Here is a 27,656-nt window from a genome sequence, read left to right as displayed (position 1 = left end):
AAAAAAAAAAATCCATTCACATTACTGTGTATTTGATTATTGAATGCATTTTTAACATCACATTAGTAACTCTGCTATAATTTAAAAGACACATTATTCCACTTTTATGATATTCTGCACATCCCTGATTTAATTTAAAAAGAATAATTGATTAAAAATGTTTACCTTGTTTTAATATTTTGATATAATTTAATGTATTTCAAACTAATCTGTTGTTTTGATTTCAATAAATGGACTTCTAGTGTAGAAAGAAAAGTCATTTAGTTAAAGGTGCACTATGTACTTTTTAGCTGACCCATGCTTGTCTCCATGGTGAACGTTTTGCACGACTGTTTCATATGGTGTTAAACTCAATCTATCTCCATGCAGACGAGCAGGTGACAGCACCTAGTTACAGGTCAGATCTGTGGGAGAGGCGACCCCTCACAGTCTGACTGCATACTAACTTTACGCTGAGTTTAATGCCATTCTAAGGTTAAGGTCACACTGAAACTTATCACCGTATCAGCGTTTTGGAAACGATTTGCGTCCTGACACGTTGTTTCTGTGTCCGCAATCAAAGCCCTCCCTATCCACACAGTAACGCAAAACCGCCTGAAACGTTAGTCACATGACGAGGCTGACGACGTCACGTGGGTGGTAAAAACAAGGAAGTGGAGCATCGTGTCTGAAGTTTCAGCAGCCAATTTCGAGCCAAGCAAGATGGCAAGCGTGAAAGTAGTCAGTAGTTCTAGCGTCGCTGTTTCCCGTTTGTCTATGGTTTGTTTAAACTCTTTACCGCAATAGTGCCACATGATCGATGTCACAAACCCAGCGAATCAGGAAGGTGCAAGTCACAGAGACGTGGTCCAATAAGGACGGCAACTAGAGCTCCTACATCAGCGTATCCACGTTTTCAGGTGTCCACACAGTGCCGGATCAGATTCATACTCAGATGAATTTGTGGGAGCTGACGGCACCAGATTGTTCCTTCTCTGGAGCCTTTTTCCATCAGATTAGTGTGGACGAACACTGCATCCGCAACGAAAACGACTCAAATACATACTAGTGTGGACGGGGCCTAAGCAAAGCACTAACATGGAGACAAGCAAGTGCCTTTAAGTTAAAAAGTCTGCTGTTCAAGTAATCTACAAATCTATAGTAAAAACCACAAGTGAAGTCATGTAAATCATGCAGAAACTCCCATTTTACAGTAAAGTGATCCGAGTAAAATTTACACATCAGAAGGTGTTAAAACTAATTTCTCATAGTTGTCTTCTGTTTCACACTCGGCTTCAGAGCACAAAGAAAAGTAAACAAACAAGAATTCAACAGCCGATGATAACAGAGACCTCAAATGACTCAGATATCTGTCATGCTGATAAGACTGTGTATATTCTGTAGCTTTACGGCCATCATAAAAACAAACATTAGAAGTGTGCGTTAGACTTGTCCTGATTTGGTTCTGATTTAGTCCTGATGTGCACTTAGTTTGATCCTGGCCAAGTTCTGGTTTAGTTCTGGTCTGCTCCAGGTTTAGTCATTTAAAAATAATAGACTATTTTAAATGTAATAATGGTGCCATGTTAGACCTGGAAAGTTTCTCATCAATTTATGGAAACTTTTTTGACATTTTACAACTATAACCTTATCACACCCCGACCAGACTGTCAGACTACTGCAACTGAATCTGTTTTCCTCTATTATTCACTCCATATTGAGAGGCATATGCTGAACTTTTGAACCCCTGCATATGTCTGTGGATGTGTCAACAATACATGTCCAGAGAAAACGGCTGACAAAACTCTTGATATTTAGTCCAGTTTACAAAAAATAAATATGCTTGCAAATTCATATTGTCATTCATAAGTAGTAGTTGCTTAAAATTTTGGCAATGAAAACACATGTCACAAGTATGGAGGCAAGCTCAGGTTGCTGGTTGTGATCCTGTGTCCATGAGCAAGACATTTCTCTCTTTGTGTGTGTGTGAGGGTTTTTCTGTTGTGCTGTCCCCGGGGCAGTTGTGGCTAAAAAATGAGGAGTGAATGATTATGTGATTGTAAATACAGTAAGTGTGGATAAAAGCCCCATTTTGTTTTCCCACCAATGGAATAAGTGTGTTTTTCTTAATTCAAGCAACATTCAGTTTTGTTTCTTATTGTTAAGAGCAAAAAGTTGTTGTTTTTCTTATTTTAAGTGTAGCAAGATGTATTTTCATATTTTAAGTACAAAAAGTCTTGTTCCACTGGCAGATAATTTTACTTGTAAAGTGAAATTTATTCAAATCATGAGAAAACTTTCTGAATTCATGTCATCTTAACGTGGCTAGATGTAACTTTTCTGGTTGACAGTCTGCCACCTACTTGTTTCCATGGAGATGTGATTGCTTTACCTAGAATGTACCACAGTATGGCATTAAACTACTTTGGAATAAGCATGTGACACTATGAAAATAAGTTAGAAAATGCATGTTTTTAAGGCAATAAGAACATTATGTGATTGCATAAATCCAGTATAGAGAAGTTTAATGTCATTTGGAGCACATTGCAGACAAATCAATAACATCTCCATGGAGACAAGCAGATGGCAGACAACCCATGAGAAAAGTTACATAAAGGGTCCATACTACACTGTTTTCTGATATAAGTGAAATATTGTTACCTCATCACAAACATGAACCTGGAGTTGTGTTTTGTTTCATTCACACATGATTAACACACAGACCCTGAATATTTAGGCTGAGTTCTTCTCTCAAACAGAAAACAGTCTGTTGTACCTTGTAAGTCTTGACTTGGATTCAAGTCAGACTTGAGTCACTATTTTTAGGAATTGAAACTTGACTTGATAAAATGGACTAAGACTTGGGATTCAACTTGGACTTGAAGGTCAGTGACTTGGGACTTGATTTGGACTTGAGCCCTGTGACTTGAGAAGACTTGCTTCTCCTTAAAAAAATATATGTTTTTAGAAAAAAAAATTCTTAAAAGTTGGTAAATGCAGTGCTTAATTTTACACAAACAAACGGAAACATGTCCCTCTCACTTCTCCATTTGTTACTTTGGATGTAACTGAAGTACTGTGATATGGTATTCTCCAATGTACTACAGTAATATACAGAACAAAACAGTAAAACCAAGGGAACCACAAAGAACATGATTTTTAAATTTGATGACAAAATAACTGTTATTTAGCCCTTTTAAATTTAAATTATTTCTGTTCTGTAATCATATATAGATATACCATGACTTTTAAAGTATAATTTATTTTAAAAGTCTATAGCTATAAGCTATATTTGGTATTTTGGTTTAAAAATTTGAAATGACTTGGAGCTCAAAGCAGACAACTTGGACTTGACTTGGACTTACGGGACAGTGACTCGAGACTCGACTTGGACTTTCCTGTCTTTGACTTGGGACTTGACGCGGACTTGAGGTCAAAGACTGGAGACTCGTAAAACAAAAACTTGGTCCCACCTTTGCCTTGTGATGTCATGGGGTAATACAGGAAGTGCTCTACTATGTTTTTAAACTCCATACACCTTGTCTATAAAACTTTGGATCATTTCAGATGTGGAATTGCTCCTCTCTACTGAACAAAAGGTAAAATATAACTTTATCACATTCTTCTAGCTCACAAGAGTCAGTTTTGCGTAATATAGGACCTTTAAAGAACACGTGCATGTTTGTGTGTTCAGGTATGCAGTCGGCCAAGCACTGGTTTTGCTCGGTCACGGTTTAGGATAAGGCCTTCTTTATACAGCTCTGAGTCAGCTTTATCAGTTTGCCAACATTTCAGAAATCTATCTTAGCCAGTTTGTGGATATCAGAGATGGAGGGACAAAGAGCTGCTTCAGAGCAACAGGAAGTGACAGTTACAAAGACCAGTCTGTGGATGAGTCCGATGAAAAGCACCGCTCTACTTCCTGGTGCAGACAGCAACACTAGACTGACTGTGTATCTGTTACTGATATCATCTATAAAGTGGAATTTACATTTCATAATATCACATAGGTGGAGCATTATTAAAGCAGGTGACAGGTGAGATCAGAAACAAAAAACAAGTTGCCCTTAAAGGTGAACTACACAATTGATTCTTGTGAGCTTTAAGCAATGTTAGAATGCTGTTACCTCCTTAAAAACATACCTGGAGTTGTGTTTTGTTTCATTCACACAGGTTTGAGTAACCCTTTGTTATTACTCTGTTTACATCCCCAAAGCTCAAAATGCTTTGTTCCACCTTGTGATGTCAAGCAGTAGTTTTAACAGCTTCGTTAACAGCTCCTTTTACCTTTTATTCAGTAGAGATTGGCAATTCCAGGGTTGAAATGATCCAAATGATTCTAGTGAGGGTGCATGGAGTTTAAAAACACAGTGGAACACTTGTACTCATCCGTATTACCACATAACATCACAAGGTGGAACAGAGATTTCAGTATGAGATAGGATTTGTGTGTTAAACATGTGTTACTGTATTAGCCTGATTCATCAGCCGATTTCACTTCATGGAAACTGTCTGACCTCACAGCATTAGGATTCGTTCGCTTGACAGTAGGCGGGTACTTTTTTATCTAACCAGTCACTGCTGTTTGGTCCTGACGTATGTAATGCACCAAATCCCGTAGGAAGAAGGACAGTAACGTCTGTGCCCTTGATCAAATTCACCAAACATTTTCTTTGTTGCGGCTTTAAATCTTTGATGTCAGGAATCGCTGCCAACACAGAATGTCTGGCTTTGTCTACATCCATCTCGACCGCTTTGTTTACTGTTGTGTTGTACCACAAAAGGGACCCAGACAGGCGCTTCAGTTTGACCTCATGGCTTCACAGTTCTTTGCAGATTGGCCAGTGTGAGGTCTACAACTTCCAGGATTCTTGCAAACCGTCTTGTGTATTCCAATTCCTGATCTAGAAAGAAATAAAATTGAGCGGAGGCACTAATTGGCGCCAGTCTGGCTAGGTACTGTGTGCTTGCTATGATTAAACATTATAACATAGATCAGAAATACCTTTAAATGTACTTTTTATGCACATTCAGTTTTCAACCATGTTATAATGTTGTATTGTTATGAAAACACACCTGCAGTTGTGTTATGTTTTTCTTGTGCATATTTGAGTAATCCTATTTAGTTCGGTTCACTTCTTCAGTCCTCAGTGCGCTCTCTCTCTGTTTTGAAATCATAAGTCATATATCATTTGTATTTTTGCAGTATTCAGTTCATCATTGCCTTGTTTGTACATCATATTTTAGACTGTAATGTCCATAAGTGGTTATACTGGCTTGTCAATGCCCAGTCTCATCAAATCTCAGAAGCTAAACAGAGCTGGGCCTGGTTAGTCTTTGGATGGGAGAGCGCTGGGACTACCAGGACTACCAGGTGCCACAGTGGTGAAGCGGTGGCTCAACTGGAGTCTGCTGTTGTGTACTTAGGCAAAACACACCCACATTTCCAAGTATGAAAGCACGATAAATTTGAAAATAGCAAATTTTGTTGGCTATGACTGGATGTTGCATATAAGACAGATGGCCATAGTGTTTTGCTCGTCTCTCTTGCTCATAGACTGTATATATAAATGGACATAACTAACCCACTAGCCACCAAAGAGGAAGTGAACATGGAGGCGCTTCTGACTCCATCACCTCTGACTCCAATTGACTTTAACTTTCAAAATTGTCACCCCACTCTTTGTAACTGCTGCTGTGTGTCTCGTCATTTTGGTCTTAAAATGTTCATATTAACCCGCTCTACATGATCCTGGTGTTTTTATTTTGCCATTTTGTCCTTAAATAAATGAATATGAAATTGGCCCCAAAATTGCTCCTAACTTCCAGCCTCAGTGAACTTCATTTGACTGGAGTCGAATGAGATGGGTGACGTCACTCTCCCTAAGTCCACTTTTCTAGACCATGGTTTACCAAAGATTGGGTCGCAAGCAAGTTTTTTTTGGGTCACCTTGTCACGATCTGCATATAGGTCTGCAATATACAGTTCTGACACTGATATTCGTCCTGCACCCGGACTGGAACAGCTACAAAAACGCAGACAGGCCCACCTATCTCATTAGAAATGTTGAAATGTTAAGACAAGTTTTGTATTTGTTCATTTCTAATCTTTTGTAATTATTTTATTGACTATTTTGTTCCAATATTGCTGGTTCAATTGAATGTTGAGAAGAAAAAGAAATGGGCTACATTTAATGTTCAAATAGGCGATTTATGGATCCTTTTATTGCTGGATCATTTACTGTTTTTCATTGTTTAAAACTTGAGTAATACTAATTGTTCAGAGAGAAACAATTCGATCACTCAGTTAACAATAAAATATCCTCATTAATGTTCAATAATGGTCAAAACCACCTTTATTTTGTGATTTGCAAATAATGTCTATTGACTTGGGTTGCGAAGGTTTGTGACTTTTAAAATATGGGTCCCCAGAAAAAAGTTTAGGAAACACTGGTCTATTGGTCTTGGTGCACAATTGAACCTTAGTTTTCTTTGATTTGACCAACAGTATTATGGCTTACTCGTTGGATATATTCAAGTTTTCACACACATGAAAATTTTGACACTATTGTTCTAATTCTGGACCAGACCAGAACCAAACTAGGACTAAAACAAGACGACTATACAAGTCTATACAAGGACTAATCAGGACCAAGCCAGAATAAGAATAATGAGACCTTATCTTTAAAAATCATTGCACGATCATTAAATTATGTTCTAAATGTCACAGAGCTATAAACTACTACCTAAAATGTCAGCTCATCTGCGTATTAACATTATTATATCTCTATTTTTTCTCTTAAAGGTCTCATATTATGCAAAATTGACTCTTAAGTCATGTTATACTGCTGTTACCTCATCAAAACTTTTATATATACTCTTATAAATATGCAGGGTTTGTGTTTTAAACATAAATGAAACTAAACACAACTCTGAGTATGTTTGTGATGAGGAAACATTATAACAGATCAGAATATAGAGCAATATGGGCTCTTTTGGACCTCCATGTTACCCGTAGCTTGGTCTCTTAGTTGTCTGTTTTGATTATATTACCCTGACAAACAAAGAAGGTGGTCTTTTTTGGGTTGGCCTCATGTGTAGGGTCTCGTCTTCACCCCCGGACTCAGGCTCTGACAGCGGAGGAGGGACAGCTTTGACAGCACACGCCTGTGGAAATGCAGGAGCTGGAGGATATCAATGTTTATCGTGTGTGTGTGTCAGTCAGGGTGGCAGCTCAAATGAAGGTTTTGACTCCCATGGGTGCTGTAGTTTTAACATATTCCAGAAAAATTGGAGAGGTGGTGAGAAATTGGTTAATACATTTTGGACTGAATCAGGTCATACAGGAGTTCAGTCAATTCAAAGGTGGATAAAGTGATCAAAAATGTATTAAAATAGGAATACAGGTACTTCTAAATGACTCAAAGTAATGCTGGTTCAAGAAATTATTGAAGTAAGAGAAACGATGTATTTTGGGCTTGTTTAATTTTTAATTTGAGAGCAGTGATTCTGATTCTAACTATAGGCTCTGCTCTATCTGAGGCTTGTCAGACTTTTATCTGAGCTTTAGTTTAACCCAAGAGTTTGTTTAGTTGGAATGACTACAGCTGAGAGATTTGTGCTGTTGAACAAGTCTCTCACATTTAAAATTTCAGTCCCAACCTAGCTTGCATTATCCAGCAGTTTTTCAGTTACCTCTTTGTTGAAAATGAAACACCTAAACATGGACCATGAATGCTCGTATTGATCACAGGCTCCTGGTTCATTTTGTATTTTCTTTTGAGTCTTAAAACCTTTTTGGCTGTTTGCTTATGTCTGCATTGTGTCATCAAGTTGCCCTCAGCCTTATGTTCCCTAATTTCTAAGTTTTTTTTTTTTTTTCAAAATTAGGCCCTGTGTCCCCACATTTCCTTTATCATCAATTTGCATCAGAATTTATCCCCTTTTCTCCCAATTTGTTAGTCAGTTACACACAACCTGTTAACCAGCATCAGTTGACTACAGATGTAATGTAGAAGTCAGGGTGCAAAGGATGCTAGGTTGAAATGACTCTGAATCATCCCTTTAAATGCGGTATAAAAACAAGTGCAATCAGAAATAGCAACCTGGTCCCCCATGAGGCATTGGTGGGGGCAGTTCATCACCACAGAAGCCAGCTTATAAGGAGCCCAGCTCATACCCCGGCTATGTGTGTGCCAATTTGTGTGATGATTGAGTGAATATTTTAGGCCGCAGATGGTTCAGAAATGGCCAAAGTTGCCTATCCTTTATAATGGCGTGACCTTTCAACTGACCCGTGTGACCTCAAAGGACCTCGGACCGTCACCAAACTTTTTCTGTGGCATCAGGCACAGGGGCTTGACGTACCAAATTTGGTGACAATCCGTCCATAAATGGTAGAATTATCGTGGGTGGAAAGACACACAGACATACACACATATGCACAGGTAATAAAAATTTGACTTAACTTGAGAGTTTAGAGTTTAATTTTGGGAAAAAATCTTATAAGTAAGAAAAATCTTAGAAATAGGGGAACATAGGGCTGACCCCGTGTCATCAACAGAAACATTCCACCATAGAAACACATGTACCACACCCCCAGCATGATGCTACCGCAAACTATCAATTGTACGATATAAAGGTACACTATGTAACTTTTCTAGCGGTAGGTCCACCATATGCTTTTTTCCATGGATGTTATTGCTGTTCCTGCATGTTATGTAGTATGCCATAAATCTTACTAATCTTGCATTCATTCAACTGCAAGTGCTTTTGTTTTTTGCTGTAAAATACACTGAAAAACATGAATGGCCCTGTACACAAACCTGACCTGTAACTTTGCCTAGTGGTTGTCTCCATGGAGATTCTTTTGTATGTTATTCCAGGCAAAGAAAGATTAAAGTGAAAAAATCCATAGCACACTCAGAGCAAAAAAGCTGTCGTCAGATATTTTTCTTGCTTTGGACCACACTACACCCACTCCAGGCAAAGCAATAACCATGTAATAACCATAAGCAGGTGGCTGACCCTCCACCAGAAAAGTTACATAGTGCTCCTTTGGGTGATATTGTAACATAAACTTACAGTGGGAAGAGTGACCAAACTGTCTCTAGTCAGGTCGAGTACTATTAAATACACACTATTAAAAATATATTACTGAAGTAGGAGTGAAAGTAGGGAGTGAAATTTTATTAAAAAGCTCAAAATTAAATCCTGGACTCTATTTTGAAGTGCTACCAAAACCTGCTTGTATTTGATAATTAAATAAAACTACGCCTGCACACATGTATTTAAACAGTCTTTCTATTGAGTTTTCCAGAGAAGCAGGTCCTTATCTGACACACATGTTTGACTTTATCCTGAACATCTGCTCCCCGTGTCTGACCACACGCTGTCCGCCGCAGGAGAGACGCGCCCAGGACTCTTTTAGATCCACTCTGGTCTGAAGTGGGTTTAGGATCCACTTACTTCAACATGTAATCTGCCATTTTTAACAACCTCTGTGTGAAGAAGAAGCCAGGGATTTGTAGTACTATGTCTGAGTCTTTTTAGAACTAGAGCAATATTGACAAAAATACATATATATAACTTTATTTATTTACATTGTATTGTTATGATCATCATTATTACTAGTATTTTATATTGCAATCTTTCCCAACCAGGGGCACGGGCACTAGTCAGACTGTACTAAGAATTAAGAATGTTTGTGTAGGATAATTTTGACATACATTTTACTAAAACAAGAGAACATATTAACAGTAATGATCTAGTAAACAGATTTATAATTAATAAAACTCCAGTACTCCCCTTATGTTTTATGAATTCTTTCCAAAATCACAGAGTCTGGGCAGGTCCAAAATAAATGAGAAGTGGTTTCATTTTTCAGTTCGCAAAATGTTCTGGTTTGTGTCCATTGCTCTTCTAAGATTATTCTTTAGTGGATAACAGCAATGTAGACGTTTGTAGCAGATTTTTCTTTGCTTGTTGGTGATGAGATATTTGTGATGTAATGTCCGTACATTTTTCCATGGAATATTGTCAGTAGAGTCTGGCTGCTAATAGCGCATGAGTTGGACTCTGTTTGGGAGGTGCACTTCTTTTTCCGCGGCGACTCATTATAAGGCAAGTTTAATTGAAGATGAAGCCATGTAAGTTCCTTTTGCAAAGTTTTTCAAAGTTTGGTGCTCAGTGTCTTCACTCACGCCTGCTCAAGCCGCCATCTTCAGGTGCTGGCCCTGTCCTGCCGTTTCCCCAGTTTGGGCTCCTTCCTCCATTAATGACATCACTCTGTTGCAGCCAGTGAAATAGCGGCAGGAGTAACCCTGTCATCATATCACTGAATACATCTCAGAACGTCTAATAAACAAAATGTGAACTAAACGTGTTAAATTAATACTACTGAGTCTGGAAAAATATCGGAATAAATTTATATTTTTGTTTATTAAAATAAAATGGCAAATATTGGTAGGGACTATTTTGTCTTCCCCAAATATTAGTTGTGACATGTCCCCACCATCCCTATGCAAACCTATGCCCTTGCGATTGTGTTTTTAAACTCCATGCATCTTCACAAGAAACATCTGGGTGATTTCAGCCTTGGAATTGCCAGTCTCTTTTGAACAAAAGATAAAAAGAACTGATAACTTGAAAACTTCCACTACATGACATTACAAGGTGGCACAGAGCATAATAATGGGTTACTCAAACATGTGTGAATGAAAAATGGTCTATACTCAACATTTTATTATTACATATCTCAGAAGCATGTCAAAAGCTTTTCTGAATCTGATATTATTTTGTGTAGACGATATGTTACCCTGAGCTGTATAACAGATTTGTAGTTGATTTTCATTTAATTTGTCAGGTTATGGAGGGCAGTCAAAACCAGCTGGTGTTTTTTTTTTGTTTTTGGTTTTTTTTGATGGAGAACTGCCCACTGGCACAGAGAGCGATTCTGGCTTCCTGCTTTATTCAGAGCTCTGCGGAGTTTGGAGGAGTTATAGGTGTCTTGTCAGCAATCCAGATGATATTTTTCCATTTTAACTTTTTACTGTAGTTTTGAACGTTAAAGGAAAGTATGAGTTGGCGAGAGCTTACTTTAAAACAGTTGGTCTGTTTAATAGGTCCATTTATATTATAAGATTAGTGTGGTTAGATCCTCTTGGCAATACATGTAGCTGCATCATTAAATGTGCACTATGTAACTTTTCTGGTGGAGGATTTGTCTCTATGGAGATGTTATTGTTTTGCCAGAATTTTTCACAATATGGTTTTAAACTTATCTGTCTGAATGGAAACAAGCCAAATTACATGTGAGGTCAGTGGAGAGACACAAAGCATTTTTTTTTTAGCAATATAACACCTGTATTTGAAATAATGACAAATAAAGATAAAAAATGTTTAAACAGCATATGTCAATCATTTCATGAGTTACATTTCCATGGAGACAAAGCACTGGCATGCCATACATCAGAAAAGTTACACAGTGCACTATTAATCAAGACTTTGCTCTCACTTATTATGAATTGCTTTGAATAGCTCAGGGTTTCACAAAGACTAAGTTGACAAGACAAGAGATTTTCTTTGGGTCGCCTTGTCATGATCTGCATGTTGGTCTGCAGTATACAGTTGTACACATGGATTTGTGACCTTATCATCATTCTGAATAAGCATTTCATCAGAATATTCTGTCCTCAGTAGGGCCAGTGTTTCTATGCTTATTTCTCTCACTATTACATGCATGTGTGAATTGGGATTTTCACAAAAATGCTCACAAAAATGAAGACAAAGCACAGAAACAGACTGAATGCTGCGCCTGATCTGCTGTTGCGCTCTCGCTCTGTTGCAGACAAGCCCACCTATCTCAATAGAAATGTTAAGACATGGTTTGTATAATTTCTAATCTTTTTATAATTATTTTATTGACTATCTTGTTCCATTATTGCTGGTTCAATTGAATGTTGAAAAGAAAAACAAATGGGCTACATTTAATGTCCAAATAGGCAACTTATGGATCCTTTTATTGCTGGTTCAGTTATTGTTTTTCATTGTTTAAAATTTGAGTAATACTAATTGTTCAAAGAGACACGATCACTGAGTCAACAGTAAAATATCCTCATCAATGTTCAATAATTCCACCTTTATTTATGAATAATGTCTATTGACTTGGGTCATGAAGGTTTGTGCCTTTTAAAATATGGGTCCCCAGAAAAAAAAGTTTGAGAAACACTGGAATAGCACAATGCACAGCTCTTTGAAAATTGACTACATAGAATGTTGTCATTATGTAAAACCATATAACCCGATATTATAGCTGCACATTATTGAAGCTGGGGCGGGTGTACTTCTGATCACAAGCTTACTGTAACTTCTAAGAAAACTGTGCGAATGTGGCCTTATTTATTTGATTGGGTCAGGGGGAGTTATAAACCACGTCATTGTGGATGCGCCTCAGCTGCTCTGTGTAAACACATGAGGAGAGCTGATCAGACCCAGTGCTCCTAACATTAACATGCTACAGATACACTGGCCTTATCTCAACCCTCTGAGCGTTTGTTGTTTTTATAAAAATGTCTCTTAAACCCTGACTCCAAACTGTGGGAGGACTATTTGAGAATTCTTAAGATTTCCCTGTGGATATTTTAAACTCTTGAGGGTCTGCTAATTGTTTAAAATAGCAGATGCTGTTTATTGTTTGTGGCTTGCAACTTTCCATTTTGTGGTCATTAGATGTAATTTAATGACCAAACAGGATTAAATTGAGTTTTACTATTGCATGGGGACAGAATAATGGTGTACTGAATTATCTGTAAGGTAGTGCTATAGTTTTTTCAGTGCCCACAGTACACAACAGGCCTATTCAACCTGCAGCCCAGGGGCTAAATCAGGCTCTGCAAACGATCTAATCTAGTCCACAGCCCAGCTTCCAAGTATTCAAATGTTTTCTCTAGTAGTTTAGTTGGTCTTAGTTTGTACTCGGGATGCACCGATTTAGCTCTTTAAAAGACTTTTACACAACTCTTGCTGTAACTGGCGATAATGTCAGTATATTTGTTTTCATGGTAAGACGTTAGAAAATCATTATTTTATTTGTTCAAATATTTAAGATGTGTCAGAACACCACAGTTTTTAATTTTATATTTTATTTGTGAAAATGTGACCTTTTACCTTGCCCCGGAAGTAAACAGATTGAGAAAAATAGTAGTCGCGAAAGAGAGAAAAAAAGATTATAGAGAGAAACACAGAAAAGGGTGTAAAGAAAAGACGTCAAAATTAAGAAACGCTATTTAACTACTGCTGGTGATGTATAGGCGAACATGTTTTCACTGTGCTCAATGTGTTGATGGAGTGGAAGATTATTGAGAATAAATATTGGCACACATGATCATCAGTACGCAGCGTGAGGTCCTTTTTTGTGAAGAAAACCAGGATGGCTACACTTGCTGTGTGTTATAAATTTGCATTTTACCTGGAGATTACCTATAAAAGTGTCCAAGTGTGCGTAGGCCTTAAAGTATCTGCTGATAAACATGTAACCGATACCAGTGCAGAAACAGCATTTATTTTCTGAAAACAAAAATAACATAAGGCAAAACTGGTTCACATGTGTTATGTCGTTGTTACTGTATTTATCTCTCAAGTAAAAATAAAACAAATTTAATTAAATAGAAGTTCAAACACTGAGACTTTCTGAGTCATCTACGATCAGTAAATGGTCATATTAAATTGATTTATATGCCCAGGATCAAGTGAACTGATACTTGCAAGATGATTTCCAGCAAAATTCCAGCTTTAGACCCGGTTTAGTCTTTAATTTTGGGTTAGTCCTTGAGGCATTTTGCAGGGAGGTTATGAGTTGGTTGTCTGCTTAACCACCAGCCAGTAACCTACAGTCACTTTTATGAGTAGAGAAACTACATTACATGCAAATCTGTATATTTATTTTAGTGACATACTGAACAATTTTAGAGTCCAGTTACATAGTTTATTAATATTGTTATGTATTTTTGACATCCTGTTTGCACCACTAGTTTTTGAACTTGAAGATATGTTGTCATCAAGATATTTATTTACACAATATAAGCAACACTGATGACTGATTGCGAACAAATTGCAGTCAGAAATTACCCACAATTCTCCACACTGTTTCTTTAATTCTCTGACAGTGACAGATGTTGTTGTTTTAACACACAAAACTCCCAAAGCAACACTTTATTCTGTTTACAAACTCAAAATCCTTTCCGCGGTTAAAAGTTCACATTCCCACATTTTTACCGCCTCTGAACACAAATATTTTTTTCAAGGAGTCAATTTGATTACGTCTAAATTTCATATTTTCATGTAAGACTTCAAAAGTTCAGTTGAAACGGCCCTCACATCTGTAGCTGCTGTAAGTGTCAGGATGGATTGTCCCAGAGTAACTCCAAAAGGTCAGCCAAATGTCTCCATCGCTCTCCCATTTTTCCTCAGAAATTTGAAATGTGTTTGAGAGAAATGCCACGGAAGGGTCAGATATGAACATTTTGTGATTCATTTTACTCATGTGGGTTTGTCCTGTTGATGGCGTATGTCAATTGTGGTGATAAATAGACAATGCAATGGTTTTAAAGGTCCTATAGTACGCTATTTTCTGATTTATGTTATAATGCTGTTTCCTCATCAAAAACATACCTAGAGTCGTGTTTTGTTTCATTCGCACCGTGTTTTAAAACTCCATACACCTTCACCAGCATCATTTGCATAATCTCAGCCCTGAAATTGCCAATCTCTTCATGACATCACAAGGTGGAACAGACCATTTTGAGTTTTGGAAAGTTAGACAACCTAATAATGCAGGATTACTCAAACATGTGTGATTGAAACAAAACACAACTCCAGGTATGTTTTTGATGAGGTAACAGCAAAACCAGAACAGTATTGGTTAGGGATGTAACAATAACCAAAATATCATGATATTGTATCATCAAAAGTCTCACAATAATATCTTGGGCTGTCACAATATGTTGAATCACAAGTTCCTTTGCTCAAATGCATGGTTTTATAGTAGCAACAGCTTACAAACATAGGGAACTACATATCTCATGATTCATTTCAGTGCAAACAACATGAAAAAATATGTTTTTTACTTGAATTCTTGAGATTATGACAGAAATAATTCACACCAAAATCTTGTCAAGGTATTTTAAAAGTAAAAAAAGTGTCCTATCTACAATTATATTAGCCTCTTCAAAATATCGCAATAAATATCGTACCTTGAGATGCATATCGTGTTAATATTGTACCGAGAGATTTGGATATCATTACATCTATAGTATTGGTTAATTTTAAACAGTTTGCAGTGGTCCAAACTTATACCTCACTTAGGCACTCCGAGCATCCTTAATATTCATGATAAGTTTATAAGTGTTTTTCACAACTTTCAGAAGCATGCTAACCACACGCTTCCTGCTTTTTGTTTAAATTTTGCATAATTACTGTAATCTTGTACTGTAAACCCTTTGAACTGGTAACCTTGTTTTATATATATATATTATTTCACCTTTATTTAACCAGGAGGTCCCATTGAGATTGAGAACTTGGCCAAGGTCAGGCCAACACAATCAATACGATGAATCAACAGTAAAATCACAAAGTATCACATTAAAAAAACATTTGCATCTTTCAAGAAAAACATACACATGATCACCACACTTTTGTTTTTTACAATTTTGTTATAGTTGTTGGGCAAAACCTTCACCCACTCCACCACACATACTACACCACAATATCCAGGATTAGCGTGACCAGAATTTCAAAAACTGGGACACTCTCGGTTGGTGATGATAAAATTGTGAAACGAGTGCATAATTAAGGAAAATTGTTTTGCACTTGCGAGTCAGTATAGTCACATTTTCTTTGTGTTTTGGTCATTTTTATGGAGCTTTTCTGTATTTTACCTTAACAAATGTCAATATATGCCTCTCTTTACTGTTGGCAGGTATAAAATTGGTAAAAAATAGGGACGTTTCTTGTATAAAACTGGGACAAATCAATGGGTTTGGATAAATCTGCGGGGACAGGGGCCGCAGGGCTCAAAACTGGGTAAATAGGGACGTCTGGGATTGTCAGTGCACAGTGCATGTACAGCTCAATGAGTGAGACATTTTCATGACCTTTTTGACTCTGAACTGGAGCAATAATTTGACTCCCACTCTCTCTAAACTCATTATGTCCATTGTCTCTTATTTTTTAGGACAGGAGGGCTTCAACTCCCGCTCCCTGGCCCTACAAGCTCAGAAGAAGATCCTGAGCAAGATGGCCACAATGGTGGTCGCCAACATGCTAACGGACGACACGAGCAGCGAGATCCTGGACGAGCTGTACAAGGCCAGCCGCGAGTTCACCAAAAGCAAGAAGGAAGCGCACAAAATCATCAAAGACGTCATCAAAATCGCGCTCAAAATCGGCATCTTGTATCGCAACCACCAGTTCAGTCCCGACGAGCTGGACACGGTGGAGAGATTCAAGAAGAAAATGAACCAGGCGGCCATGACAGCGGTATCTTTCTACGAAGTTGATTACACGTTTGACAGGAATATCCTCTCCGAGTTGCTTTTGGAGTGTAGAGACCTGCTTCATGGTATTGTTGAGCAACACCTGACGCCAAGATCGCACACCCGAATCGATCACGTCTTCAACCATTTCGCTCACGTGGAGTTTTTGACGGAGTTGTACGGCGATCAGGAAGAGTACAGAGTGTCGCTACGCAAAATCTGCAACGGAATCAACAAACTGCTCGATGAAGGAACGCTTTAACCTCTGAACTTCGACCCCTCCCGAGCCATTCCTGACCTGCCCTACTTGCCCTTCACATTTGGGGTTTTCTGTCTTTTCACTGCTATATACTGAGGTTTTCTTACAGAGGGGAGGCTGCCAAATCTTTTATGAAAATCAGTGTATACTTGTCATGAGGGTGGATTTCTATCTTGTTTCTATCTCTTAAAGGTGCACTGTGTAACTTTTCTGAAATCTGGTCCACAACCTCATAGTCTGCATGGATATATTATTACTTTGCCTTCCACAGTATGGCATTAAACCTAACTTATCTTACATTTATTCAACCACCAAGTGTTTTCATGGCTCAAAAACTTATAGAAATATGTAGATTCTTGGAGCAGAGTCACCTCTCCACAGATCAGAGCTGTAATTTGGCTTGGGGGAGTGTCACCTGCTCCATGGAGATAGACAGATTTTCTGATCGATGTTATAATGTTGTTTCCTCGTCAGAAACATACCTGGAGTTATGATTTGTTTCATTTACACATATTCACCTTCTCTAAAATAATTTGGATGGTTTCATGAAAACTACAGCTTCATGACATCACAAGGTGGAACAGATCATTCTAAACTTTGGAGAGGTAGACAGACTAATATTAAAGGATTACTCAAACATGTGTGAATGAAACAAAACAAAATTCCAACAACAACAAGAGTTAAACAAGAGTGAATTCTGTGTAAAATCTGACCTTTAATGCATACTGTGGAACATTCATGAAGTTGTGGTATTGCTTGTTCCGATGGGAATGGCTGCACACAAACTCCTCCACACAAATTTCTCTATCTGATCATCAAGGTAAATATAAAAAAGAAAAAAATAGATATTTACACAGCGGTAAGATGTCATTTCAGGCCTGGTCTACAATCTATTACACAACTAATGTTTAAAACTTGAAAATGACACTCGCAACTTGAAATTATGAAGCACCTACTCGTCCTCTTTTTTGTTTGTGATAATTATGGTTGATTGAAAATTGCCATGTTTGGGTGCTCATTATTCACAATGGACAAGCTCTCATCATGGGCTTTTGCTGTTATAATGAAATCATAATTTTAACCAATAAGTGTCTTTCTTGTATCTTGTGTTATTCCTCAAAATTTATCAGATGGGCCTACGATATGATTATTGCCTCATTCAATGGTTTGATTACTGGACCTTTAAAACTGGGGTACCTGATTTCACAAAGCAAAAAAAAAAAAACATTCGCAACATTTTAAAGTTTAATATTATTTAATATAGACTGGGGAAGCTAAAATTAATATAGTTAAAATGCAGTTTTTGTTGTTATATAATGAGTTCTGGGGTCTCGTTAAAAATATAAATGATCAGGCTCACAGTGCAGCGCTCTCATTTTGTTGAGTTCTTAAGTGCTGCTTTTACAATGTACTCTTATTGCGAGAAAACTATAGACTCTATACACAACTGGACATAACTAACCTGCTCGCTCGATGTTATATTAACCCACACTACATCGTCCTGGTGTTTATATTTCTCTATTTTGTCCATAAATCAAAATATGAACCCCAAGGTCACTCCCTCCAGCTTCAGCAACAGGCTTGATTGATAGTGTTGCTAAGCGCCTTCAGCAACCTTACTACTGATGGTTGTTTGGTTGCTATGATACTTGCAGTCAGAATTTCAAATATGGAACTGCAGCCTCGATGAGCTTCATTTGACTGGAGCCAAACGCTAGGGGTGACATCACATGCCGTTAGTCCAATTCTTCTGTCCTAGGGGGTCTCTATATTGACATAACATCCTGACTAATCAGATTTCTCGACCAGAAAAAGTTGGCTTGCCCTCTCCGGGTAGGTGGAGAGATTCTGCCTCAAGTGGAGGAGTTCAAGTATCTCGGGGTCTTGTTCACGAGTGAGGGGAGGATGTAGTGTGAGATTGACAGGTGGATCAGTGCAGCGTCGGCCGTGATGCGGTCACTGTATCATATTGTGGTGAAGAGGGAGCTGAGCCAAAAGGCAAAGCTCTCGATTTACTGGTCAATCTACGATCCTACCCTCAACTATGGTCATGAGCTTTGAGTAATCACAGGAAGGATGAGATCACGAATATAAGCGGCCGTAATGAGTTTCCTCTGTAAGGTGGCAGGGTGCTCCCTTAGAGATAGGGTGAGGAGCTCAGTCACACAGGAGGAGCTCGGAGTAGAGCCGCTGCTCCTCCACAGAGAGAGGAGCCAGCTGAGGTGGCTCAGGTATCTGTTCTGGATGCCTCCTGGGTGCCTCCCTTAGGAGGTGTTCCGGGCATGTCCCATTGGAAGGAGTTTGTGGGGAAGACCCAGGACACGCTGGAGGGACTATGTCTCTTGGCTCGTCTGGGAATGCCTTGGGTTCCCCCCGGAGGAGCTGGAGGAAGTGTCCAGGGTGAAGGGAGTTTCTGCTTAGACTGTTGCCCCCGTGATCCGGCCCCGGATAAGCAGAAGAACATGGATGGATGGTCCTGACTAAGTAAAATTTGATCACTTAAATGCCTATTACCATTGTATTATTTTGATGCCTAACCTTGTGCACTAATAAATGGCTAATGGTTTATGTTTTATAGGCATCTAACTGAATCTCATTTTAGGCTCGCCTTGGTACTTAAATGTACTCCACTTCTTGTGACTGGTAAAACTAGTAGCTCTCTGGCAGTTTAATTTTGTAAAAGAAGAAGGTTGGAGACCTCTGTTCTATACAGTCTATAAGGAAAAGACAAAATAAAAATAAAAAGTCAGGTGCCCCAGTTTTAACTTACCACCATCTACCTTATAACATCATAAACAAGTTTGTAATATATTTGAGTCAAACCAAGTCATGTACTCCAAAATATACTCTTCCCCCTGTAAGACCTCCTCTGCCCCCTCCTCTCTCTCTCTCTCTCTCTCTCTCTCTCTCTCTCTCTCTCTCTCTCTCTCTCTCTCTCTCTCTCTCTCTCTCGTCTCTCTCTCTCTCTCTCTCTCTCTCTCTCTCTCTTTCTATCGTCAATGAGGGATTTATTCTCCAAACTCAGTGGGGTTTTTGCTGTGCACTGGGAAACTTGTCTTACATGAAAATACTGCAGCTCCTGTCCTTTTCTGTGCTAAAGTGTACTGTACAAAATGGCCAAAAACATGTGCGTTTGTGTTTCTCTGTGTGTGAGTTTGTGTGGAGTGTGTACATATGACCAATGTTGTGTGCTCCTGCTGTCTTCTATAAGATGTAACACTTTTATTAAAGATCTCTGGTAAACCAAATTCACCTGCCGTTATGGAGATTTATTTCAGACAGTTGATTTCATAACATCAAATTTTGTTTTGTTTATGTAAATTTAAAGGGTCCATATTACGCTTTTTTTTTTTTTTTTATCTATCTTCTGATCGATCTTTCTGTGATGTTCTACTCATCAAAAACATACTTGGAGTTGTGTTGTCTCTACTGAACTAAATTTTAAACTTTGGAGATGTACACAGACTAATAATGCAGGATTATGGATCTCCTGGTATCTTTTTGATGAGTTAAAAACATTGACTGACTGACAAGTATGTAATGTAGAAAATTCTTAATCCCCTCATTTAGTTTTTTTTTTAAGTCAGTTTAATTACCGTATCTAATTGTGAGATATCAAAGATTTATTCTCAAGAACTAAGTCAAGCTTGATTTACAACAATGATATTTATTAGAGAAAAATGTTAAGTGCATATTCTGCTTTTCAAATCAGTCTTTTAAGATAAATATCTTTCCGATGTGAAGTCTTTCTGTGTTTTTTTTTTTTTTTTTTTTTTTTCAGATTACTGTGATGGTTGCTATGGAAACCTTCCTGGCTGTGACAGAGCCCGGGGCAGTTGGAGGCAAGAGCGAGGTCTTGTTATATAGACCTACTGCTGTACGTATGTCTATGCCAGGCAAACTTTTATATAAGACATACGGAGTTGACCTACTTACTAAAACCAGTTTGAACGAATAAATTTAAGTACTATTTTATGAAATGAATATAGCACACTGTAATAAGTTTATTTACAGGTACAGTATGGGACATTCTGGGGGTGGCATGTCACCTGCATGACTCCAAACGGAAAGTTAAAACAATACTTTGGAACATTCAAAAATAGATATGATGTACATACTGTGGAATATTATAACCAAATGAACAAAATTTCCATGGAAACAAATAAGAGTTTTGTTTCTCTTCCTTTGATCCATTCCAAATAAGAGTCAGGGTCAGAGTGCGAACACATGACAAAACTAAAATAAAGGCTTTTATTTTAGTGTATTTTTTTGGCTAAAAAATTTACATACTATGGCTTTAATGCAGAATCTAAAACACTAAACTGTAATAGCACTGACCAAGGTTTGTTTAAAGGTGCATTGTGTAACTTTTTTTGGTGGAGGGTCCATCAAATGCCTGTCTCCATGGAGATTTCACAGTACAGCATTAAACCTTTCTACGTGGAGGCCAAACCAAACCAAGTTACAGGTCAGATCTGTGGAGAGGCGACCCCACTCACAGTCAGATTGGCTGTTTTTCTTGGTATTTTTGAGCTATAAAACTACCTGTAGCTGTTTAATGTCATACTGTGGAACATTCCAGGCAGAGTAATCACGTATCCACAGAAACAAGCAGGTGACGGACCCCCAACCCAAAAAGTTTCATAGTGCACCTTTAAGCAAACATCAAATCACATGATATAGTTTACAGACAATATTTATTTTAAACTATTAGTCCGGTTGTATCTTCAGATTACAAAATAAACTCTTTAGTGGTTTTGAATGTTCCAACACTTGTAAATTAAAACTCACTATCTTTTTGGAAATTGTTAACCCACGGAGCTGGCTAAGTATTTTTCACAAACCCTAATCCAACCATAAAACGCTGCACGCCAGATTTGATTTACTCATTTTCCTGAACTAACTCCAAGCTGAAAGTTAAGAAGATTTTCACATCTCTCTCATACATAAAATACCAGCTTAAGTTTCAGCCTATAAATTTTACGGATGGTACTAACTCTGATGAGAGCTGCAGACTTCTGGTTTACCCTCCATTTGAGCCCATCTCCAGACCTTATATTTAACGACTGTGAGGATTTGTGATCGGTGATTTGTCATTTACGGCCCATTAAACTCTGTGTGGTACTGGTGTGGGTCCAGATGACTTACTTGGACAGGAAGTGAGGAAGATGACCAATTTTGCGCAGCGACCACTCTCCGGGGAACACCAAAAATGGAGACCACCCACTCAACCACCACTGTCACTAGCAAATTATGAGGGTTCAGTTACTTGGAAGAGAGGGGGCAGAAAAAGGCAGTGAGGTATTTGCTTTAACTTTATTTACTGGCTAAAACTCAGCCAAAATGAGAAAACTGACTTAGTTGTTTTGATGTGGTTAGATTCACATAATAAATCTTTGGCCGTGATCTCTTAATACTTAATCAGTTTCATGCATGAGCCAATGATCCAGAAATCTTTAGAGCTAAAACTTGTAAATATTTATTGTAATTGAAACTTTAAAGGTCTTTAAAGGACTCTCGTGAGCTTTAAGTCATGTTAAAATATTAAAATATTGTTCACACAGTTGTTTTATTCACACTTGTTTAACTAACCCTTTATTACACTGCAAAAAGTAATATCTAGTTAAGTTAAAATGACTTAAATTAAGAACATTTTACTTTGATTAAACGTGACAAATAAAATTATGTACAAATGGAATAAGTGTGTTTTGCTCAATTCAAGCAACATTCGATTTTATTTCTTATTTTAAGGGCAAAGAGTTGTTGTTTTGTTGTATTTTCATATTTTAAGTACAAAAAGTCTTGTTCCATTGGCAGATAATTTTACTTGTCAAGTGAAATTTACTGAAATCATAATAAAACTTTCTTAACTCAAGTGATCTTAACTTTTTTTTTTTTTTTTTGTGGTGTATTAGTTTGTTTCTCCAAAGCACAAAATGATCTGTTCCACTTTGTGATGCCATGAAGCAGTAGTTTTCAAGTTTTCAAGTCAACAGCTCCTTTTACTTTTGTTCAGAAGAAATTGGCACTTCCAGGGCTGAAATTAATGAAGGTGTATGAAGTTTAAAAACTCAGTGGAGCATTTCCTTACCACATGACATCAAAAGGAATGTTTTGACAGAAGAACTCAGCCTAAATATGCAGGGTTTCTGTGTTAAACATGTGTTAATTAAACAAAACACAACTCCAGGTACACGACCGGTCAAAAGTTTTAGAACATCCAAATCTTTCCAGTTATTTATTGCAATTCAACTCATGCAAGTTAAGTGAAGAGCTAGAAATGTTACAAAGGTAAGAACTGAACAGCCAGAGGTTAATAAAAAAGATAAAAAAATACAAAACACAAGTCAAAGCTCTGCCAAAACTACCTCAGGAAAAAAGAACAAAATGGTAAACTGGAAAACATGGAGTGTCCAGCACAGTCTCCAGACTTAAACCCCATCGAGCTGGTTTTGGATGAACTGGACAGAGTGAAAGTCAAACAACCTACAAGTGCCGCACATTTATGGGAACTTCTGCAACAGACTTGGGAAGAACTTTCAGAAGAATATTTGATTTCTAATGTAAAAAGAACAAGCCATGAGTGTGTTCAGCTGTTATACCTGCCAAAGGTGGACACTTTTATGAATCAAAAGTTTAGAATACGTTCACTGGTTAACAGTAAACAGTAAAAAACTTGAAAAAGTGTGGTGTTCTAGTGTATATGGAGATAATACAGAGAGAGATTACACTAGTGCTGGAGGAAACAGACAGGGATTTACCATCTGATGCTCTTGTTAAATGTGCAGTCACTTTCTGCATGATTCCATGGAACAGTTCTGAACATTCTTCATGGAAATAGACATGTTTTATAAAATACTGTGGAAAATTAATGCAAAGGAACAACATATTTATAGAAACAAGCAGAAATGGACCCTCCTCCAGGCCAAGTAAGGGTCAGGTTTGTGGCCATGCAATCCCACACAAAGTAAGGACACGTTTTTGAGTGCAATACACACAAAAAAGGCTATTTTTAACATAGTGACATATTCTGGCTTTAAGTTTGACTGATTGATTAGTTTTTATTCCGAGTTTGTGCCAAAAGAGATATTACATACACTTTGTAAACAACAGAAAAGCACATTTCTCGAAAGGAGTGGGAAGAAGAAAAACTGAAAACTTTCTGTCTTTTTGGAAATTGTTCACCCACCCCTCCCTATTCATTACAGAGTTTCAAAAATTATAATGAATACTGATACCAAACAAACTTTGGTTAAAAAAAAAAAATCTGAATAACTAGGCTTGGAGAGAGAGATATAGAGAGTTAAGTTTGCAAAAGTGTTCATTCATCTGGGCTATGAATTGTGCACCCATATTTTCAGCTCTAGGTCCACATCATACACAGGAGCATCACATGAGCTTCTTCTGTTTAGGATTTTAACATGTGATATTCCTGAATCTGAGAATTACTGAAAAGTACAGGTCCATTATCAGAAAAGGCTCCAAGAAGTAAACTTTAAAATACAAAGACTTATCTACTTCGTGACATTTATGTTGTTTGAAATTACAATGTTAAGACTGAGCCTCAAGCTACAGACTCATGCGATGAAACTCAAAACACAGATAAGTTTCAGCAGAAGGTCATAGGTCAAGAAGTGTCCGAATCTACGAATATCTGGAAGTCATGGTTTTTTTGTTTTTTTTTGCAGTAAATAAATAAATAAAACAATTCCTTAAAAAACATGCCTTCTTTTTGACTTGTAACTCCAAGTAAATGTTAAATAATTTCAAATATTAAAGGAAAGTGTAATTAATCTAAGTCATATTATGAAATGGAAACAGAGCCCTCCAGTGGTCATAAACTGCTAATTCCCTGTCACCCAAACAAATCAGTGCAACTAATTTATCACAAACTCACCACAAATTTGGGTTTTGCATAACTTTTGAGTGGTTTCTGTGTCCTTATGAACTCGACCACAGTCACGCGTACAGCTCAGTGCACACAGAGCTCCATTTGTTTTGTAGGAACCCAGCTTCTGAGAGAGAAAAGAGCCTGCAGTGAGCTTATTATCAAGCCGACCCAAATACACCACAGACTCCAGTGCCTGAACTCTGTCTAACCCTCTGTCTGTCTGTGGACATTATTGTTTCAGTATCTTTGCCTCTTGTGGCATTTATGGATACAGGATTATATACTATACTATTTCTATACTATAAGAGAGGGGAGAGTTGAAAAACTTTGACAACTGATACAAAGAAATTTACATCAGAGACTCAATCAGTAAAGCAGGCTATTACATATTAAGGTTTCTCAATGAGGTACATAGGTCCCAGGTACCCAGGCTCTGCTCTATTTCTTTTACTTCAGTTTTGTCCCAATCTATTTACAGTTTTCCAGGAAGAATGGCTGATATCTAAGGTAAATTAAATACAATCAATTCACACTGGTGCTACAACCTGGTACAATCTCGTGTTAAGGTTAATGTATATTGTGGACTGTCCCTGTTTCATTAAAATAAATAAACTAAACTAATCTATTTTGACTTTTGTTTTAGTTCTAAAAAATCGATTAAATCAAATTTACTCTTTCATGTTAGAACACTGACATCAATGACTTCATCAAATTATATTATGAGATGGTACTTATGTTTCCATCTTGCGCCCTCTAATGGACCAAGGGAGGTATAGCATCAAAGTAGATTCAATAAGTCTCTTCATCACCAGGCTGTGGTGATGGAAATGCTTTAATCAAATATATGTGCGATGCTTCATTCTTCATTACAACGCATTTATTAATTCTGTTCACTGATTATGGAAATAAACTAAAGGATTTTCTGATTCTGAATTAATACTGAGGAGGAGATTTACATTTATTGACCACCAGGGGTCAGTCTCGACTCACATTCAGAGGAAAGGCACGTACACTTTCTTAATAAAACTTGCTGTGATGAAGCACGCGCCACGGACCGTTTTAGATGATTAGATGTGTTCTTCTTTGTAGGTGATTTATCTCCCTCCTCTCCTCATAAAGACTATAGGCGCGTGTATGAGTCTTTGGCGTCAGTCCAGAGGGCTAAGGACAGAAAGCAGAGTCATCATTTTCACCAGGTACAGAATGCAAAACAACACAAACAGTCATGAAAAAATGTTACATAATACACTTTACATTTTAAACATCTGTTTTACAACTGCAAGGGCGCACTGTGTAACTTTTATGGTGTTGTTTACTGTCACCATGTCTGTTTATTTTTTCTGTTTCACAGTCTGTCATTAAATGTATTAATATCCGCGGAGAAAAACTGGTGACTCCACTAGGACATGGTCAGATTTGTGGGTGGATGCAAAAAAATAAAAATAAAAAAATTATTTTAAAAAATGACTACACATCACAAAAACAAATTTAAGGGAATGAGTATGGCCTAATTATTCTCCCATCTAACCCATAGTTTTGAATCTGAATCTACAATGCCCTCACAATGTTACAACCATTGCATGTTGTTGTTGCATTTTCCTGAATACTTATTTATTATGCAGTTTCTTTGCCAACTATTGCAGCATCATTTGGTGCCTAAAATACCTTTCCAATACAACACAAATACACACTTTAAGTTCTCACAAATAGATGAAAATTGTGAGATAATGAACTTTGTAGCTATAAGGTAAGGAACAGTGATTTTTATTTTTAGAGATTGCTGTAGTCCAGCAAATGCAGGAAAAATACATTTATAGGTGCAGTGCGTCAACTTTCCTTCTGTGATGATGTTATTGCTTTATCTAAAATATTCCACACTACAGCATTAAACGAAGTTCAAATTAAAGTTGGATTTATTACCTTGAAATACATCCATTCTTACTGTGTGTGTGTTCACTTAGCTTGGTGACATCACATGCTTGTTTTTATGGAAATAGACAAACCTAATACTAGTGTTGTAGTACTTGAGACCGGTTTTGGTCTTGAAACCAACCTCTTTTTTTTTTTTTTTTTTTTTTTTTGTGGTCTTGGTCTCGTTTTAGACTCAACCGCTTTTGGATTCATTCTTGTCTCTGACTTGAAGGCGCTTGGACTTGGTCTTGTCTTGTCTCGGTCTTGAAGGTGCTTGGACTCTGTCTTGTCTCGGTCTTGTCTTGAGGTCTGACACTCGACGAATGATAAAATTGAGATAAATTTATAAACACATTGATATATATGTGCCAAAATAACTGTAAAATATAAATAAATGTCAAAAATTACAAAGATGGTCTCGATTTGGTCTCGATGGGCCATCGTTTTGGTCTTGTCTTGGTCTTGGCTTTTAAAAGTCTCTGTCTTGTCTCGGTCTCAACCCTCAGAGGTCTTGGTCTTGTCCTGGTCTCGGAACCTGTGGTCTCGGACAGGTCTTTGTCTTGATTAGTGCGGTCTTGACTACAACACTACCTAATACCATATCGTGGCCCATTCCATACAAAGCAATAACATCTCCATAGAAACGAGCAGTGAGTGGACCCTCTACCAGAAAAGTTACACAGTGCACCTTTTAGGGAATCATCATCACTATTCAAAAACAATGAATTTAACAAACATTTCCAGGACTGATACAAATTCCATATTATTTGGAGTTTGCTGGTGGATGAATGACTCATGTAACGTTACTACTTTTAATGAGCGCACTGAAATGGAAAAACCTGAATCATACACGCTTCATTTAATATTCATAGCGTTTATTTATAGAGCAGGCTTCATAAATTTTATATATGACCAATCAGGCACCCTTTGTACTATAGGCTGTTGTGATTTCCAAACAGGCAACACAGACCAGCCTGAATCATATGGACACCTGTTTCTCCTCTAAACCAAATGTCAGCAAGCTGCAGTTTGGGAGATGCTGTGTCTTTACCTATGATAAACTTAAAAAACTACTCCTCTGTTT

The 27,656-nt window shown here is 37.6% G+C and overlaps 1 protein-coding gene across 1 annotated transcript in view; it reads left to right on the top strand.

Annotated features, from left to right (window-relative positions):
• tnfaip8l3 (tumor necrosis factor, alpha-induced protein 8-like 3) overlaps positions 1-19,705 on the top strand; it is a 75,314-nt gene extending 55,609 nt beyond the window's left edge. The window contains exon 2 of the mRNA XM_020938866.2: positions 16,211-19,705. Coding sequence (XP_020794525.1) covers positions 16,211-16,773 — 563 coding nt within the window. The 3' untranslated portion in view covers positions 16,774-19,705. The remainder of the gene's footprint in view (positions 1-16,210) is intronic.
• Positions 19,706-27,656: the final 7,951 nt, after the last annotated feature.

Source organism: Boleophthalmus pectinirostris, unplaced genomic scaffold (assembly GCF_026225935.1).
Source record: "Boleophthalmus pectinirostris isolate CB_2022bp ecotype Guang Dong unplaced genomic scaffold, ASM2622593v1 HiC_scaffold_19, whole genome shotgun sequence".
Classification (NCBI taxonomy): Eukaryota; Metazoa; Chordata; class Actinopteri; order Gobiiformes; family Gobiidae; genus Boleophthalmus; species Boleophthalmus pectinirostris.
This window is presented reverse-complemented; position numbering and strand designations above follow the sequence as displayed.